General features: G+C 42.4%; 1 protein-coding gene across 3 annotated transcripts in view; it reads right to left on the bottom strand.

The window, feature by feature from the left end:
• The window catches only part of LOC306925602 (C-Jun-amino-terminal kinase-interacting protein 4), a 46,664-nt gene that overhangs the window by 5,144 nt on the left and 22,088 nt on the right, over window positions 1-19,432 (bottom strand). For all 3 annotated transcript variants that reach the window (XR_013790269.1, XR_013790270.1, XM_079504536.1), the window contains exons 13-27: window positions 19,175-19,302; window positions 18,248-18,301; window positions 17,362-17,493; window positions 16,770-16,902; window positions 14,627-14,713; window positions 12,102-12,149; window positions 11,285-11,426; window positions 9,984-10,026; window positions 9,116-9,196; window positions 7,114-7,181; window positions 5,562-5,710; window positions 4,944-5,115; window positions 3,750-3,863; window positions 2,871-2,969; window positions 647-733 (exon numbers count right to left, since the gene is read on the bottom strand). Coding sequence is in view for 1 of the 3 variants with exons in the window: in XM_079504536.1 (XP_079360662.1) it covers window positions 647-733; window positions 2,871-2,969; window positions 3,750-3,863; window positions 4,944-5,115; window positions 5,562-5,710; window positions 7,114-7,181; window positions 9,116-9,196; window positions 9,984-10,026; window positions 11,285-11,426; window positions 12,102-12,149; window positions 14,627-14,713; window positions 16,770-16,902; window positions 17,362-17,493; window positions 18,248-18,301; window positions 19,175-19,302 (1,537 nt within the window). In the remaining 2 variants the exon portion in view is untranslated. The remainder of the gene's footprint in view (window positions 1-646; window positions 734-2,870; window positions 2,970-3,749; window positions 3,864-4,943; window positions 5,116-5,561; window positions 5,711-7,113; window positions 7,182-9,115; window positions 9,197-9,983; window positions 10,027-11,284; window positions 11,427-12,101; window positions 12,150-14,626; window positions 14,714-16,769; window positions 16,903-17,361; window positions 17,494-18,247; window positions 18,302-19,174; window positions 19,303-19,432) is intronic.

Genomic DNA, 19,432 nt, shown 5'->3' with positions numbered 1-19,432 from the left:
TTGCTAGCCACGGTCCAGTGCGTTAGCGAACTCACTAACACACTTTTTTGAATAATGTTGTGTTTTCAATGTTGCAACACTAGTGCAATTTTAACGGTTAATATCGTATGTCGTATCGATATCGCAATAGTTGACATATTTACAGAGATATGACATTTTGTCCATATCGTGCAGCCAGGGGTCTTCAACAACATTTGTTAGGCCATGGACCCCAGCTCAGAAATTGACGACCACTCACTGATCGAAAACAGACGGCGAAGGGCCATTTATCAAACTATCAAATAATAAACACAACAAACAATACTAAATTATTTCTCTACCGAGCTGAAGCAAGCGATGAACATCTCAGACCGGTATCAACTAGGGGTGGGACGATATGGGTACCTCACGATACGATATATATTGCGATATTAGGCCCTCGATAACGATAATATCACGATATTCAATATATTGCGATATTTGAAAAAAATATATATATATCGATATTTGAATAATCAATATCGATTATTTATCGCGGGAGGACTTATCGATATATATCGATATATTTCAGCACACCCCTAGTATCAACTACTAGCAACATCTCGGTGAAATTCCATTTTTACACTCCAGAGAGAGGGTGCCCTCATCATCACGACCCTGAACTCACCGATGCGAAAGTTGATGTAGCCCTCTCCTCCACTGAGGATGAGCTGAGAGGTAGTGACAGGGCCGCCACCAGAGGTCAGTAGACAGTCTGAGGAGCAGAGACATTACAATTAGACCCGACTTCGAAATGTCTTCTAAATCCTGACAGTTTTCTGAAATACCTATGTTTATGTTAGCCCATCTGAAAATGTGTTGTTCCAGGGACCTCCCCAGAAGCAAAGATTTGACTTAAAATGTTCACTCTAACAATATATATTCAAAGATTTGAGGCACATTTTCATGATTTTTCAAAAATAGCAGACCTACAAGTTCATAGCGCGGCACTCGGTGCCACGCTACGAGCTTGTAGATCTGCTATTTTTCCAATAGCCAAAGTATAACATAATGCTTTAAAAACACCAAAAGGGGTTCCCGCCCCAAAATGGGTTAAAACGAGCTACGGTCTATACCCGTCTCAGAAAGAGTCCGTTTCAAAGTAATTTTGAAAGTGTTCACAACAGTAACAGGAATTCAGTCAGTGTATCTTACTGTACACCACGAGATGTTAAAGCCAGTTTGATCTAGAGTGGTTCCGATACCGCTATCGGCTACTCGGGCCGATACCACCCTCAAGTACTCGGTACTCGGAAACCGATACTTTGACCCGAGTACCAAAACATCCAATTGAGGTTGAACGAATGCAACGGGAGCAATTCTGACCCAGTTACTGCAGCAAATCGCCCAAAAACAGCCGAGCTACAAGCATACATGACAACTGACAAGTGTAGATCGGAGATCCATTTGCATCTATGAGAAAAAGGGGGTAAAACAAGTGGTTTCCCAACAAAAATAAAAAGTACTCGTATCGGCGAGTACTAAAAATGTAAGTAAAAATGTAAATGTAAGCAGGGAATCACAGCTTCAAATTGACATATTGGTTGTTCAGTTTGACCCACCAGTTTTGGAAATATGGCTTATAGAGTAATGTCTTGCAGAAAACAGCGAGTTGAGAAAACAGGCTTGAAAGGTTCACTTCTGTGGTCTCTAACATTACACCTAGCTACATGTTTGGGCATTTATTTCATATCTACATGTTGATTTCAGCTCTGACACTTATTTCAGACATGCTCTAGTATGTGAAGAGTCTGCCTGTGCTATTAACTCATTTTGGAAAAAAAAAAAAAAAAGCTGTAATTTGCGCGATGGCAGTCTCTCAGTAAAATCTGGTCACATATGTACTCGGTCTGAAAAAAATGGTATCGGGACAAGTTTTGATCTGTTTGATCTGATCTCTCAAAGACACATTACAACTGTGGGGATCACCGTAGACGTAGAGAGATCTTTACAGGTCCACTCAAACTGAAAATACCAGAGCCCTGTTCATGTCTGTTCTGTGTTTTATTATGTTGGGTTAAGCCTAATTTATGCTCCATCGCACGACAGGTGTTGTATTGAGTTGTACTTGAAATGTACTGTAATTCTGCAAACTGTTAATAAATCAATCAATCAAAAAGAGTGTCACGCACTGAAATTAACAGACATACAAGCTCACAACGTGTCACCTGCAATTTTCAGCCACCACCGTGTGACAAAGTATATATATATATTGGGCGTTAGGCTTAGAAGGTAGGGAAGAGCTGTGAAACCTAGGCTGACCTAGGATCAGATTACTACAGTGCAAAATCATAAGGGGGAAGTAGTTGAGCTGCACATGCGTGCCAGCTGAGTTCAATGAGTTGATTGGTGGATCAAAGGTGCGATCATGGATGGATTCCGTCCGTTTTCATCAAAGTGAAAAGATGCAATGTGATTTCATTGACTCATATTGTAGACTGCTATGTAGTTGCTAGACTGGCGTCTACTGAGCGACAAAAATAATTGAAATGATCAGGTTTTTGTCATGTTCCTAATAATATAATACCCAACGACAGGGTTGGTTTTCTTGGAACAAATCGGATCTGAGAACAAATGTCACGGGTCCAAATGTCACGGGGCGCTATGATCTACAAGCTCATAGCGCGCCACCGAGTGGCGCACTACGAGCTTGTAGGTCTGCTATTTTTGAAAAAAAAAAAAAAAAAAAAAAACTTTTTCTCTAAAAAATAATTATGGGACCCCCCAAACTAATTTGGCGACCCCCTGAGGGGTCGCGACCCACGGGTTGAGAACCCCTGCTCTACATCACAGTGCACCCTACGTACGCCTTTTCTAATTATCTCCGTGCTGTGTCAGCAATAGTTCCTCACCGGGGGCGGCCATGATGAATCTGACAGCTTGCCGGTGTCCATGGTAACACAGCTGGGCTGAAGCCATGGAGCAGTACGGGATGGAGACGGACTCCGAGGCTGTGGATACAACACATTTTTGTTTTTTTATTTAGAACACATTTATTTAGCGGATACGTTTTTATTTGACTTTTAATGTTATTCTGCAGTCAAAGTAGAACCAAAGACTGTGGATATAGAAAAGATAGGTTCCAATTGTAGCCGCTATCAGGCCAAATGGTACACAAATGGTCTCCTAAGGCCTCACTCACACGGTCGCAACAGATTGATGTATGCTTGTTGTATGCAAAGGGTGTGATACAGCTTGCCCCAATGCATTTCCAATGGGAGTCACTTGGTTTGACACAACATTTGTGTTGTATGAGGGGGAGGGGCGCAGTCGAAACACAGCCGGAAGCCATACAACAGCTTGTAGTCCAAAATGTTGTATCAAACCATGTGACTTCCATTGGAAATGCATTGGGGCGGCCATGACACTTACAACATTCATACAACAAGCATGCATCAATGTTTTAAAGGTCTGAGTGAGGCCTAAGTGGGCGGCGTCTGATGGCAGATCTTGCAAAGGTCCTATGTTTACCAATAGCGGTATACAGAGAAAGACCTGATGTGTCTGTCTGAAGAAAGACATTTTAGTGTAAAAATGTTCCGAATATTGTCTGGCCTAATTGTTGGGTCCAATATTTAGTTCAGTGACCATGGGTCTAAAGAATGGTTCAGAAGATGTGTTCACGTTCACAACATTGGACTAGACTCCAACCTAATTCTGGTCTCCTATAAAGGCAAGGATAAAGAAGGGAGTAAACCGGAGATAGCATGTCTGTCTTGGGTAGAACTCACTTATTGACAAAGGAACTGAGAAAATGGCTCCACTTCCTGTGCCCACCCACAGCCGGCTCGAGATGATTGTGAGAGATGAGATCTGGAGAGGGGACAGTGTGAGAAAGGCTGGGCCTGGAGAGACGGAGAGAAAGACAAATTAACAAATGGTAACGTGCGTGGTACTGGTATCTTGCCGAACCCTGCAAAAGTTGAACAAAACATGTACATATAGTACAGAGTAGACCGTGACAACCTCAAAACCGCTTAATAGCTGAGCTACAAGCTCACAGCATGTAGATCTGCCATTTTTGAAAATGCCCAAAATGTGGACACCAGTTTGAAAGGGATTGAAGTGGTTTTCAACCATTTCCATTTCCATTTCTGCATTTGAGCCATGGACCACCATTTGATGAGATTTAGCCTCTCAGACCCAAAACATATACAATATTTTGTTGTTGTTGGATAAGATTTTGTCCAGAATTCCATGCTGTATTGATGTGTGGTACAGTACCATAGGAGAGATAACTTCTTGCAGATTAAGTAATACAGATGTTTAACAATGATTTCACCATACAACCAATGTATGATTTACATTCACAACTAATTAATTGTTTTGTACATGAACTGATGACCAAAATAAAACATTGCATGAATGAATGAATGAATGAATTCTTGAGAGCGTAAAATGAAACCGAAGACTTTCTTTTCTCTCAAGAGCTAAAGATCTATAAGGGTCCATTTGGTTACCAACTATCCCTCATTCAGCTGGGGACCACCTGGAACCAGCCACGCACTTCTCAGAATGCTTAGTTTTTTTTCTTGCCTCTGACGATATATTATTATTTGCATCAATGGTGGGAACATGGCTTAAGCACATTCCTGGACCTTATTTCAATAGGATTATGTTATATATCCTAGCTAGCTGTCAAAGGCATTACATGACAAAGTAAGGGCAAAACCGTCCACTATACTTTTACAAATTGAACATTCTCTTAACCACTTAAGGCAGCCCTGTATACTTCGTTGTACGACAAATGGCAAAAGAAAATCACCATCATGACTTGAAAAAGAAAATAAACCAAGAGAAATTTCACAGAATGCTGAGAAATTGTGAATATCGATCCAAACATGACCACCGAGTCCCAACCCACTGTTTGGGAAACGATGCTCCACTACTAGTACTCGCACTCAATAAGCAACAGCTGTGCTCACCTAGAGTCTTAATGACCAGAGGCGTCACGTCCACCTGCTGCAGCGGGCGTCCCGTGGCCCAGTCGAACAGCCGGAGGGTCGGGTCCAGCCGACAGGAAACCCAGACGCCACTTCCTCCGGCGCACAGGAAGCGCACCTGCTGCTCGCTGCGCTCGGACACCGCGACCGTCAGCTGGGTAAGGTATAAATAAGGCAAGGAATGAAATAAGTCATTTTGCTCTCGATAAAAATCTTGACAAATTGGTGAAACTTTCTAGAACGTTATCAATTATTCATATTGCTACAGTATACTACATAGTATATCGTTTCTGTCGGGCAGATACCTCTTCTTGTTCTTCTTCTTTTTTCGTGAACTAATTGTTTTTGTTTGTTTTTTTTCCGTATTTGTAGGCCTCAAGATCAGCTAGATTATAGTTATAGTCACCAATGTACACAGTTTTTAAACTATTATTAAAAAAATATATATATTTTATTTTACATAATAGGTAGGCCTAGTTAAACAACTAGTCGACTAGCAAATTAGGCAACTAGTCAACTAGTAAAAATCACTAGAAGTGAAAGCCATAGCCTCCTGCAGAGCCACATCCTAACAAAGTCAATAATAATTCCGTTTCTCACCTCCACTTTCTGGCTCTCTATGTCGACCACGTGAACTCGGTTCCAGTAGCCCACCCACAGACGGCCGGCTTTTGCCAGGCAACAGCGAATGGGCTGCAAGGGGGTGGTTCCAAGAGGCATCACCTTGTGTGACTGTAGGTCCCATCCACCTGTCAATCATCAAGACTGAGCTGTCAATCATACAGTAACCATGGATTAAGGCAAATTGAAATCGCACAACTGAAAAAAAACGTTGTAGGGGGCCGAGTCCTCATGTGCGATGTTTGAAGCAGGGTGAAAGGACCCCCCACCCCACAAACGCTGTTTAAAAAAAAATATTAACACAATATGGAAGGTTATGTTTTAGTAATAGCATTCCTGCTGTTCTACATACTGCCTGCCAACCAGGTGAAGAAGTCACAGACTGAGGCTTTAACCATTACCTTTTCATGAAGTATCCAAGAATATTAGGATTTTATTATGGAAGATGCTTCTGAACATATGTTGCTAGTTTGACCACGCCAAATGTTCCAACCTTAACCCATTTTGGGCGGGAACCCATTTTGGTGTTTTAAACATTATGTTATAATTTAGCTATTGAAAAATAGCAGATCTACAAGCTCCTACGAGCTTGTAGGTCTACTATTTTTGAAAAAGTCGTGAAAATATTTATTTCAGAAAACTGGAGGATTTAGAAGATTTTTTTTAAATTTTGAGGTCAGGCCTAAATGGGTTAAGATGATAACGGGAAATAGCCGCTCTACACGCTCTGCGACGCATTGAGAACTTGTAGATTAGGCTATTTTCGCTGCTATGGAAGCCAGCTTCCACAGCAGACATGCAGCTGGCTTCTATGGAATCCAAATGACTGAAAGCAGTTGTTGTGACCGACAACTTCAACACACGAGTAACGCTGAGCTGTCAGGCAACCAGTAGCATATTTGGGGATACTGTATATTTGTTTATGGTGGGGTACATCATGATGGAACAGAATTAACTCTTCTGGACACGTAAATATGAGGGGACAGCGAACAAGACTCACTCACTAGCAGCACATATGTCATGTTTGTGCAAAGCGTCAATGTGATCGACGCTTTGTGATTTTGTTTTTAAATCTTTCTGCCTATAGAGCGTCACAGTCCCGCCCCCTTTCATGACGACGCCAGGCCCAGGAAATAGTTCCCAATGCATTTTTCCCATAGACATTTCAAAACGTATTTATTTAAAGACCTTATAAGCGTCGTACAAAGCCAACTCTTGTCGTGACAAATCATGACAACAAACACAATATTTTGGACCAAACAAATAATTACAAAGAAGAAAAACAACAAAAAAAATTGTTGTAACCTGCCGTTTTCTTCTTCTTTCTAATTATTTGTTCAGCCCGAAAAATGTTGTTGTCATGATTTGTCACGACAAGAGTTGGCTTTGTCCGCGGCGTAAACGTCTTTAAATAAATACTTTCTGAAAAGTCTATGAGGAAAATTAACGGGGAATTATTTTCCGGGTCTCTCGAGGGGGCGGGACTGCGACGCTCTATACAAAAGTGAAAGTGGCTAAACGACCTACGTACCTGCAATGTGAGAGAAGAATGCCAACGTGCCGTCACCTAAGCCAGCTATGACTTGACCCTGGGAGTACCTGGAAGATTGAGATACTGAATGATTGAGAGTCACCTAAGCCAGCTATGACTTGACCCTGGGAGTACCTGGAAGATTGAGATACTGAATGATTGAGAGTCACCTAAGCCAGCTATGACTTGACCCTGGGAGTACCTGGAAGATTGAGATACTGAATGATTGAGAGTCACCTAAGCCAGCTATGACTTGACCCTGGGAGTGCCTGGAAGATTGAGATACTGAATGATTGAGAGTCACCTAACGCCAGGGCTCCACCGGACGCGTTGCGTTGCGTCTGCGTCGCGTCAAAAAACGCACCGGTTCAATTTTAATGCACGCGTCGCGTCTCCGTCAACGCGGGCAGTGGAGCCACCCTTCATTGATTAAAAAGGGAACATTCCCTGACGGTGACGGAGACGCGACGCTGACGCGCCCGGTGGAGCCCGGCCGTAAGCCAGCTATGACTTGACCCTGGGAGTACCTGGAAGATTGAGATACTGAATGATTGAGAGTCACCTAAGCCAGCTATGACTTGACCCTGGGAGTACCTGGAAGATTGAGATACTGAATGATTGAGAGTCACCTAAGCCAGCTATGACTTGACCCTGGGAGTACCTGGAAGATTGAGATACTGAATGATTGAGAGTCAAGAGAAAATATCTAATATGCCAACAATTAATTTGTTGGCACGTTTTCAATTTCTCTCACTGAAGGCTTGATGAAGTGATAACGTTTTCTGGAAAGGATACCTCCGTTATTTATATTGCTACAGTATACTACAATAGAATGAAATAATCAATCAATCAATCAATCAACCAACCAACCACATTGTATATCATTGTTGTCGGGCGGAAACCTCTCGCAAATAAATGCGCTACTTGATCATACTACAACGTCACACAAAATGAATGCCAAATACAAATAATAGAATACAGAATATTTACATCTAAACCTTTTCCACAATGGCATTGCAGTACTTTCTGTAATCACTTCATCATTTCCACAGTGTTGAATACAGTATATAGAGAGTTCCTTAACCCATTTTGGGCGGGAACCCCTTTTGGTGTTAGCAATATGTTATGCTTTAGCCATTGAAAAATAGCAGATCTACAAGCTTGTAGGTCTGCTATTTTTGAAAAATCGAAGAACGATTGACATAGAAACATAGCTTTTTCAGAAAACTGTCAGGATGTAGAAGACATTTTTAGAATCCGATCTCAGGTCAAAATGGGTTAATATAGAGTTGCACTGTATAGCACATGTATTATTATTTTAATGAAGTATCCGGGGCCGAGTTATGGTGTGTTGACAGTTGACACTTGGAACAACTTTAGAACTTTGTGGCACAACAAAAGGGGGTCATTATTTTGGAAAGCATGCAGGACAAGTTACTACATGTCACTGGTTAAGTGTTTCAACTGCATGGTACAGTGGCACAGTGGTTCTCGACCTTTTCAGGTCGTCACGTCCCAAAATAATCATATTTGAACTGCACATGGAATGTAAGAGTTAAGGCATTACATTTTGTTGGCCTTCACAGATAAATATTGTGAAAATATCAGATGTACAAGCCTGCAACGGTTCGCAATGCGAGGCGTTGAGAGCTTGTAGATCAGTTATTTTCAAAATGTTTGCCTCTTTCTTAGATTATTTGACGATTTGGCCGATGTTTGACCAGTAATGGTAATTTTCTTAAAAAAATAAAAAAGGGACAGAAGTAGCATGTGCTTAAATTCATATTTAGAAAATGTTTCAGATGTTTCAAAAATGTCTGAGATGATATAATGGTGATGGATGATGATGGTCATGGAAGGGGGACCTTCTGAAAGCTTCATGGGCAAAGATAATCAACTTCAAAATAAATACAAAAACGGTCAAAATGACCTCTCAGACATGCTAGTGTTAAAAAGGTCTTAAAATACCACCCATTCACTCCGGGACTGCGGAACAACTCACGTGAGCGAGTGAACTCCCTCAGAGAAAGACGCAGACTGCAAACAGCGCCTCCTGCCTGTCGAGGCGGAGTGGACCGACACGCTGAGAGAAAGAGAGAGAGAAATGTTCAACTTATAAGGAGTTGTCTCAGAAGAAACTCACACATGAACATGTAATGACACCTCAACGACACCAACTCAATGCACGCATGTATGTACAAAATAAAGAATGTTTTAGTGCAGGCGTCTTCAACGTATTTCAGACCAAGGACCCCCTAGCTGAGACAGAGATGAAGCAGGGACACCCTAACCTGACTCCGCCAGATGGGGCAGCAGAGAGTACACTGTCACTGGGTTCCCCCCTCCTCTGGCGGAGTCAGGTTAGGGACACCCCCCCTACACATAATTGTATAAAATGGTGTTACAGATTTTTCAGAGATTTCATAGATAGCTTCATGGACTTGACAGCACTATCAGTGTTGGATTCATGTGTATTTTCAGACATTTAATCCCCTAAACCGCCAATACTTTCACCTGAACTTAGTCTGCTCTTTTTCCCTCTAAACCAAAGCTCTTTGCCGAAAATAGCCGATCAGTCACTGTGAGTTTGTAGAACTGTTATTTTTGTCTAAGGTTATCCTCATAATAGTGATGCTAGGGTTCAAGTGGTTAATGTAATAAACAAATATGCCATCAGACAAAGATTTGGCGGCCCGCCTGTGGTTAACTCCCGAGGACCCTCGGGGGGTCACGGACCCCCCCCCACCCCCACCCCCGTTGAAGACCCATGCTTTCGAGAAAGAAAAACAAGAAAGAAAGAAAAACAAGAAAGAGAAGGAAGGAAATGAAGAAAGTGTTGTGTTGCGTTGCTTATTCAGCAGTTCCGCTACCTTCCTTCCTGAGTTCCAATCCACACTGTTCCAGAGGTGTCACCTGACAAGACCAAGCACAGAGTTACAAGCAGCCACACAGTCCCCAATGTCTGTTACTTGTAGATCAGTGGGTTTTTAACCTTTTTTCCATGTCAAAAGGTCCACTATTTATTCGGCATTCAAGTCACGGACCACCGCGACGACATTTAGAGATGCAAAACTAAGAATATTTTGTTGTCGTTGGATAAGCTTTTGTCCACAATTATTGATGTGGTGCCATTAGGAGAGATAACGGGCAAACGTTGATCAAGATAACAAATCTTCTACATTCTCTAGTTGTGTAGACGTCTTGAAAAATTAAGTAATGCAGATGTTTTAACAATATAATATAACTCCTGAGAGCGTAAAATGAAACCAAATGGACCCTCACGGGTCAAGAGTTAAAGATCTATAAGGGTCCATTTGGTTACCAACTCTCCATCATTTAGCTGGGGACCACCTGGAACCCCCTCAGGGAACACTGGTGGTGGAAAAAGTAAGAGTTTTGTAGAGATTTCCACCCGACAGAGGCAACTTATACATATATCCCCCATACCCTTGGGATTCCCAGCCAAAACCCACATTGGGTGTATAAGCACACTTGGAATTCCATGCGCCGCCAAAAGATGCTCGTTTGCGGGCATCTCTTCTGGGTTTTTAGTCGGCCAGATTCCCAGAAGCGCTTGCCCCCCCGCGGCATTCTGCCTTGTGGGTGGAGCTTCATTTCCATCCACCAGCTGTCTAAAAAACCCGGGAAGAGACGCCTGGCGCTCGCGGCATTTGGCATCTCGGTGACGCTAAAGTGTGCCCTGTGCTGATTGAGAACCAGTGTTCTAATCTAGAACAGGGGTTCTCAACGTTTTTGGCTGGGGACCCCCGGAAATGCTTTGGCCATGTCTCGCGCCCCCCGCCCCGCCCCCCTCCCCACCACCAATACAAACCAAATACATCATAAATTAATACTGAAACCAGATATAATCTTTAAGGAAAGTTTATCCATAAATCACATACTATCTAAACTCTTTATTTCCATTTTCCAGCTATTCAGTATTAAAAAAAATATATATATATATATATTTTTTTAATATAATTTGGGGACCCCACAAAATAATTTGGCGACCCACAGAGGGGTCGCGACCCACGGGTTGAGAACCCCTGATCTAGATGGCATTTCAGGTCAATAAATGTACAGTAGAGGCAGTTCTCATGTTTAACCATCCTCATAATAACAACAGAGGGTTATTATTTGGTGTTTGTTTGTTGTAGTACTACTGACTGACCCGTAGGCGGTACGGCGCACATGCACAGGGCCGGCGAGGTGGGCGGGAGGCCGAACTGATCCAGCACCGTATTGGGCCGCGCCGGGTCAATCACCGTGATGTCACTGCTGGAGGCGGGGCCAGACACCACCCACACAGAACACTTGACGGAGGAAGAGAGGAAGACAAGAGATGTTTGGCTGACATGAAATCCAACGTGTTGCTACAGCAGCCAGTGTTAATGAAGTTTGATATAGTGTTAGTCATAGTCCATTGAATACATTTTTGGTCATATTTTAGTAATCTGAAATGTTTTAGTCGACTAAATCTACAGTTGAGTTTGTCGACAAAAATGTAATGCTACAGCAATCTGTAAGCTCACAACGGGTTGCGCTGCGACCCGTTGAGCTTGTAGATCGGCTATTTTCAGAATGCAACCAAACAAAAAAAATAAAGATTTTTTTTGCTATTGGATCTCTTCTCCACTAGTACCTCCCTAACATTTTAGACACGTTTTTATTTGTTGATAAAATTGTCAATATATTTACCGGTAGTCATCAGAGCTTAGTTTTTATTTAATCTTCGTCAGTAAAAAAAAGGGGGGTGCATACTTACTTAGTTTAGACTAGTCATTGGTTAGACATGGGTTAAGGTTAGGTTTGCTGCCCCGTGGGAGGTTAGGGTTAGGGCGAGTCGACGAACATTTTTATTTTTTGTCATGGTATTTGTCGACAAAATGAACGCCATCGGTATGGCTGGATGAGGATGCCACTGGAGGTGGTGATTATACACTACTGCTGCTAGAAGCACTCCTTCAGCAGGGTAACGATCACCTTACCGTGGCCTCTCCGGAGATATCGGGTGTGACCGCCACAGCACAGCTCAGCTGCAAGACAAGAGACAAACAGGACATTAGGAAGCAGCTTCGATAGCACTGTTTTGAATGTAAATAGTGCTAATGCATGAAGCACAAAAACACAATATATATCCTGCCATCCCTAAACAACCTTTCTGTATTAGCTCAACAGTCAGGAACCGATAGGCTTCACATCCCTCACATTCCTGCTGGTGCCTGGCAGCATTTCTGCCGACACCGTTTAGCAGGTACTTTTGGATCCACGTTTTTTGGTTCTAGATAAAGTTATAGTACTTCAAACTATTCCTACAGTGTTTGGAGCAGGGGGTGGGCAACTTTGATGATGGAGAGGGCCACCATATTTCCACACTCACTCCAGAGGGCCACATTGCATATTACTGTCATAGCAAAAATAGCTGATCTACAAGCTCAAAACGCGTCGCACTGCGACGCGTTTTGAGCTTGTAGATCAGCTATTTTTTGCTATATTTTAATTAAAACCCTGAATTATTTTTTGCTACTTTTGAATTGAAATACAGATTGATTCATTTCAAATGCCTTTAATTATAGTTACCGGTATGTTAACTTCATGAACCAAGTCCAAATACATCAAACGGACGTCAAAAAGGAAGAAAAATAACATTTTAATACTACTCATTAAGCTACTAGACTGAAGTAATTAAAGCGTGTTTGGAATTGTAAAACAGCTGAATCAATCAATCAATCAATAACACAACCTGAGGGCCTCATTAAGTGAAGGTGGGGGCTGCATGTGGCCCCTGGGCCGCCAGTTGCCCATGTATGGGCAACTGGCAACGCAGCTCCTCCAAGGAAAACAAACAAATTAACGGAGATGAACGTGAATCCCCCCCACCGCCCACCCCTTTTTTTCCCCTCACTGTATATGTTTCTTTTCCCTTTTTACCTCCTTTATGATGAATTCCTGTTCTGTCTATAGAAGTGTCTATTTGTACGTATCTAAATGTTTTGATGATTTGAACATGGTGGACCCTATTGGAAACAAGTGTAATGCTTAATTGGGTCGTCCACTCACAGTTAACAGCCTTTGTATTGAGTTTGTGCTTGAAATGTACTGTAATTCTGCAAACTGTTAATAAATTCTTCAATCAATCAATCAATCAATCAATGGTTTGGATACATGATGGATGATTATGATTTTAGCGCTTAACTAACCAGTGACTTTATATCCGTTTGTGGTTTTGCTCAACTGTTCCAGTAGTTAAATGCTTACTGTTGAAGGTGAAAAACTATTGCCCGGTATACATGTAAGTGCTGAACTGTAAAGGGGATAAGGAGAGAACACACTACAAGCAACCCGTTGCTCTCAACTGTCCGGTTGAACTGCATATTTACAGGAAGTAGCCTGTTAAAACGGCCATCCTTATCTTCTATTTCCTACCCACAGGATTTTAATCTGGGTTTCCCACGCCAGCGGCATCATTTCTACTGTGGAGCTACGATACAATGGAAAGCCTGTTTGAGCAGTAGAGGATATACACACGCTTTGACCATCGTGCAATACCACTCATTGACCAACAGTGGTCCCACCTGACCACAGGATGGACATTTCTCAATAGAAGAGCAGTTTACACCACCTCCAACCAACCGCAGTTACAGTTATGTTAGTCATGATATTGCATTAACACACTCTACGGATTACACATTTAACCCATTTTGGTGTTCTAAGCATTATGTTATACTTTAGCTATTGAAAAATAGCAGATCTTACGAGCTTGTAGGTCTGCTATTTTTGAAAAATCGTGAAAATGCGGCACAAATCTTTGAATATATATTTGAACGTTTTTAACTCAAATCTTTGCTTCCGAGGGGTTCCTGGAATAACATATTTTCAGATGGGGGTCGGCGGCCAAGTACATATATTTTTGAGGGTACTTGACATGAAAATGTTTGAGAACCACTGACATAGAAACATGGGGTTTTCAGAAAAATCTAGAAGGCATTTGTAGAACCGTCCTCAGGTCTAAATGGGTTAAGCATATCCAAAAACACAACTTTGTGCAAATTGACGCTAGAGTTACTGTGAACTTGTATCTTCCCGAGCTTCCTCATGTGCTAGTGTGCTATCCCATAGTGTGCTAGTGTGCTATCCCATAGTGTGCTAGTGTGCTATCCCATAGTGTGCTAGTGTGCTATCCCATAGTGTGCTAGTGTGCTATCCCATAGTGTGCTAGTGTGCTATCCCATAGTGTGCTAGTGTGCTATCCCATAGTGTGCTGACATGAAATCCAACGTGTTGCTACAGCCAGTGTTAATGAAGTTTGATATAGTTTTAAATGTATTTTGGCGGGCCTTAATGGTGCTACAGCAATCTACAAGCTCACAATCAGCTATTTTCTGAACTTGTATCTTCCCGAGCTTCCTCATGTGCTAGTGTGCTATCCCATCTGCTTCCTGCACATTTCTCCTATAATGCTATTCTTTATCGCCCCACTTGGTGAGTGTGACGTATTATCATGTGAACGCACCTTGGCGGTAGAGTCTCTCTGGTCCAACAGTCTCAGCTGCATCAGAGCAGGTACGTCTTTAGGCTCAGGTACAGGCTCAGAGGACTCCTGGAACCACAACAGAGACTAACTAAACACAGAGCAGGTACGTCTTTAGGCTCAGGTACAGGCTCAGAGGACTCCTGGAACCACAACAGAGACTAACTAAACACAGAGCAGGTACGTCTTTAGGCTCAGGTACAGGTACAGGCTCAGAGGACTCCTGGAACCACAACAGAGACTAACTAAACACAGAGCAGGTACGTCTTTAGGCTCAGGTACAGGCTCAGAGGACTCCTGGAACCACAACAGAGACTAACTAAACACAGAGCAGGTACGTCTTTAGGCTCAGGTACAGGCTCAGAGGACTCCTGGAACCACAACAGAGACTAACTAAACACAGAGCAGGTACGTCTTTAGGCTCAGGTACAGGCTCAGAGGACTCCTGGAACCACAACAGAGACTAACTAAACACAGAGCAGGTACGTCTTTAGGCTCAGGTACAGGCTCAGAGGACTCCTGGTTGTGGTTCCAGGAGTCCTCTGAGCCTGTACCTGTCTCTCTGGTCCAACAGTCTCAACTGCATCAGAGCAGGTACGTCTTTAGGCTCAGGTACAGGCTCAGAGGACTCCTGGAACCACAACAGAGACTAACTAAACACAGAGCATAAGGGTCATAAGAGCCATAAGGGTCCGTTTGGTTCCATTCGTACACTCTCAGAGTGTACGAACAAGGGTCCAAATGGACCCAACAAGGGTCCATTTGGTTCTAAACTATCATTTAGCTGGGGACCCCATGGAACTCCCTCAAGGACCCCCGGGGGTCCCCGGACCCCACTTTGGGAACCACTGTTCTTCAGTACCTGTGTGTGTGACAGTGGCATGCTCCACCCGTGGATCTGCCGTTTCCCCAGAGCTCTACAGTAGTAGCCTGGCTAATAAGCCAGACCGAATCAGCCATTGGCAAAAAAAAATTGCCTGCCGGCGGATTACGGTCTGGAGAGGCTCAATTGTACGCCCATTTCCTACACCAGAGAACTGGTGTGGCCAATCGGGACACGGTATGCAATATGGGCGGGCTTTGGTACAGTGACGTTCAATGCTTGAGACCTTGTTTGAACCCGCCCCCCGGGAAACAAGATCCATACACAGCATCTCCAGACTCAAATACCACAGGACAGTGTGATTCGAGTCTGGCTTATTAGCCAGGCTACTACAGTAGGGCTGTGAATCTTTGGGTGTCCCACGATTCAATTCTGATTCTTGGGGTCATGATTCGATTCAACTCGATTCTCAATCCAAAAACGATTTTCTTAAAATTCAAAAGCATTTTTTTTTCCAGATTCAAAACGATTCTCTATTCAAAATGATTCTCGATTCAATACATAGGATTTCATCACAATCTAACTCCAGTCTTAAACTGAAGTGACTACAGTAACTTGAAAATGACTGAAGATATGATGTTTACTGTGATTAGGGTAAGCTTACATTTCATATCACAAACACCATGTAGTGAAAACTCCTGTAACTGTAACCAGAATTTTTTTGGAAATTATGAATCGATTTTGATATCGTTCATCGTTCAACGGGAACCGCGATTCTAATTCGAATCGATTTTTTTTGACACCCCAACTCTGCAGTAGGGGTGTGCTGAAATATCGATATGGCGATATATATCGATACGTCCTCCCGCGATAAATAATCGATATTGATTATTAAAATATCGATATCGGAAACCCCCCCCCCTTTTTTTTCCTTTTTTTAAATTTGAAATGTTGTTCATAATGAAGTGATGAACAACATGTTTAGAAAAGGAGGAAATGACAGCTAAAATAAAGCAAATCCCACTCAGATTCCACAGCAACCAGAAGTACTGAATTACTGGATGGTGATTTGTCCAAAGTCTCCAAACAGCTTTGTGGGAATACAAAATGCTGCATTTTTTCAGTTCCAAGTATTTTGTAGTTGCAGATATCGTGATATATCGTTGATGAAATTTCATACAATATATCGCAATATATCGCAAAATATCGAATATCGTGATATTATCGTTATCGAGGGCCTAATATTACGATATATATCGTATCGTGAGGAACCCATATCGTCCCACCCCTACTCTGCAGTACCTGTGTGTGTGACAGAGGCATGCTCCACCCGTGGATCTGCCGTTTGCCCAGGGTCCCCCACACGTGGGTGCGGATCTCCCTGTAGATCTCCTTCCTCCTGAAGCGAGGGGAGAGAGCAGCAGGAGAGCCGCACCTAGACAGACACTAGCTTATTATTATTATTAGACACACAACATTAGAACAAAGTAATACGTAACTTCACCCATTAAAACCGGGAAAGCATCTGTGTCATTTTAGATTTTTAAAGTATATAGCAACATACGGGGGGGCTCAAAAGTAAAACATTTTCAGATCGGGGGGGCCAAATACATATTATTTTGGGGGTCCTTGGCTTGAGAACTACTGATTGAGAAGGCATTCGTAGTATCGGCCTCAGGTCTTAATGGGTTAAATTGTATAGCAATTTCATGGGATTCAATAATTCACAATCACACCCAAAACCAATATCGGTTTAGAAAAAAAATATTGTACCCAAAACCAATATCGGTTTAGAAAACAATACAGTACCCAAAACCAATATCCGTTTAGAAAACAATACAGTACAGGTCAGGAGGACAAAAATGTGAGATTTTAGTTAGAAACACTCGCTTACTCCGCTTGGGTTTGACTGACAGCCCGCAGCCGTGGAGACCCCAGTGGGGAGTGGCTCAGCGATGGTGGAGGCGTCGACATGCCAGTGGGCGGGATTAAGGGCTCCTTGGACATGCCGAACAGACGGTTAAACCTGAGAACAAAAGGCACGTTTGTCTCGTTGAACCACGTGATGCATCTCAACATAAACTGTCCACCCATTAATGTCTATAGGGTAGATTTACCACAAACATTCCTAATTAGACCACCCTCACGTCATGTGGCTCAAACCAGCACAGGCTTATTAGAAACGGCTATTTCTTAGCATGGTGTGCTAATGACCCACTCTGTAATCCTGCATGTGTATCCTCATCATAAGGCCATGTAGAGAATGTTTGAGCATTTCTCATTCACGGTTTCTCAGCAACAACAAGAACAACACACAATTCAATTTCCCCACCCAAATCAATTATTGTATTAAAATCGATTAAACTGTTGGACCCCTAGTGTGAGTATTAGTGAGGCCCGATAGGTTAATCCATTTTGGGCGGGAACCCCTTTTGGTGTTAGCATTATGTTATGCTTTAGCTATTGAAAAATAGCAGATCTACAAGCTCATAGCGCGCCACCGAGTGGCGCGCTACGAGCTTGTAGGTCTGCTATTTTTGAAAAATCGAAGAACGACTGACATAGAAACATAGCTTTTTCAGAAAACTGTCAGGATGTAGAAGACATTTTTAGAATCTGATCTCAGGTCAAAATGGGTTAAAAGTGAATACATCTAGGGATCGAAATGTGAAGACAACAGATGATGTACTAGCATAGAGCCCAGAGGGACTATACATTCAACCAGCTTTAATTTAGTTTACTTTAGTTTAAGTGGTCAAGGAGAACGGCAAAACACTCACTTTCTCCAAACGGTTGTCCTTTTCTCTTCAATAAACCGCTCTTCTTTTGTGGACCTTTAAAAAAAAACAAAGTAAATAACACTCAAAATACTGTAGAAACTTCTATCATTATCATCATCTTACGTGATTTATCAAAATATCAAACTGTGTAGATCAAGGTTTCAATGAAGTTAAAGTGAACCCTCACAGCAAAGAAATAAGTATACAACCTACAGTCTCTACACACAAACATCCTACTCAAGGTAACATGACGTGTACTTTTGCAACTTTCTTCAAAACGTCGGCTCACAGGAGGGCAAATGTGACTGAAATGTACGTATAATGTTGAGCTCATGCACAATATGAAGTGCTCCAGGAGAGATAGATGGTAAAGGGATACTGCACACTGTATGTTTACCATATCTAATCTCACTACCTGCACGGTGTACACAATTACTACGGATTTATGTGCAACAATAACAACTTAGGACATAACTTATAATTAGGGATGCACCGAAAGGGAAATTCTTGGCCGAAACCGAATACCGAATCAATATAGGAAACAGTTGGGCGAAAACCGAATACTGAATATGATTAACATATATATCTGTTTTCCTACCATTGCTGTCATGGCCGTACCTTAAAGGTTATGGCTAAACTTAAATAATAATCACTATTATGGGTCCATAAAACATTTATTCAGCTCTTTTGAATGCATTAATTGCATACACTATTCGGTGATATATTTTCTGCCTATTCGGGCCGAAACAGAATAGGCCGAAAATGCATTTTTAGCCATTTTCTGCCGAATATTTTCTGCGGACGAATATTCGCTCCATCACTACTTATAATGCTCCTTTCAGTCCCAGTGTTTTCTCGAGTATCCTAAGCAGAGGAGCGAGTGTTTTATGGTGGGGTTCAGCACCGTAGGGAGGGACACATGCATACCTGAGGGTCTGGCTCCGTCTGACTGCCTCCTGCAGCTCAAACAAGCGCTCCTTGTATTGGTTCTTCTCCATCACCGCACGGGCCATCTCAGAGCGAGAGAACCGGCGCATGGAGGTGGGCAGGGAGGCCTGAGTGAGTGGGGAAACATTATAGACGGTAACATTAACCCATTTTGACCTGAGATCAGATTCTAAAAAAGTCTTCTACATCCTGACAGTTTTCTGAAAAAGCTATGTTTCTATGTCAGTCGTTCTTCGA

Source organism: Electrona antarctica, assembly GCF_951216825.1.
Source record: "Electrona antarctica genome assembly, chromosome: 6".
Taxonomy (NCBI): domain Eukaryota; kingdom Metazoa; phylum Chordata; class Actinopteri; order Myctophiformes; family Myctophidae; genus Electrona; species Electrona antarctica.
Note: the sequence above shows the minus strand (reverse complement) of the source record. Positions and strands in the feature narration are given on the sequence as shown.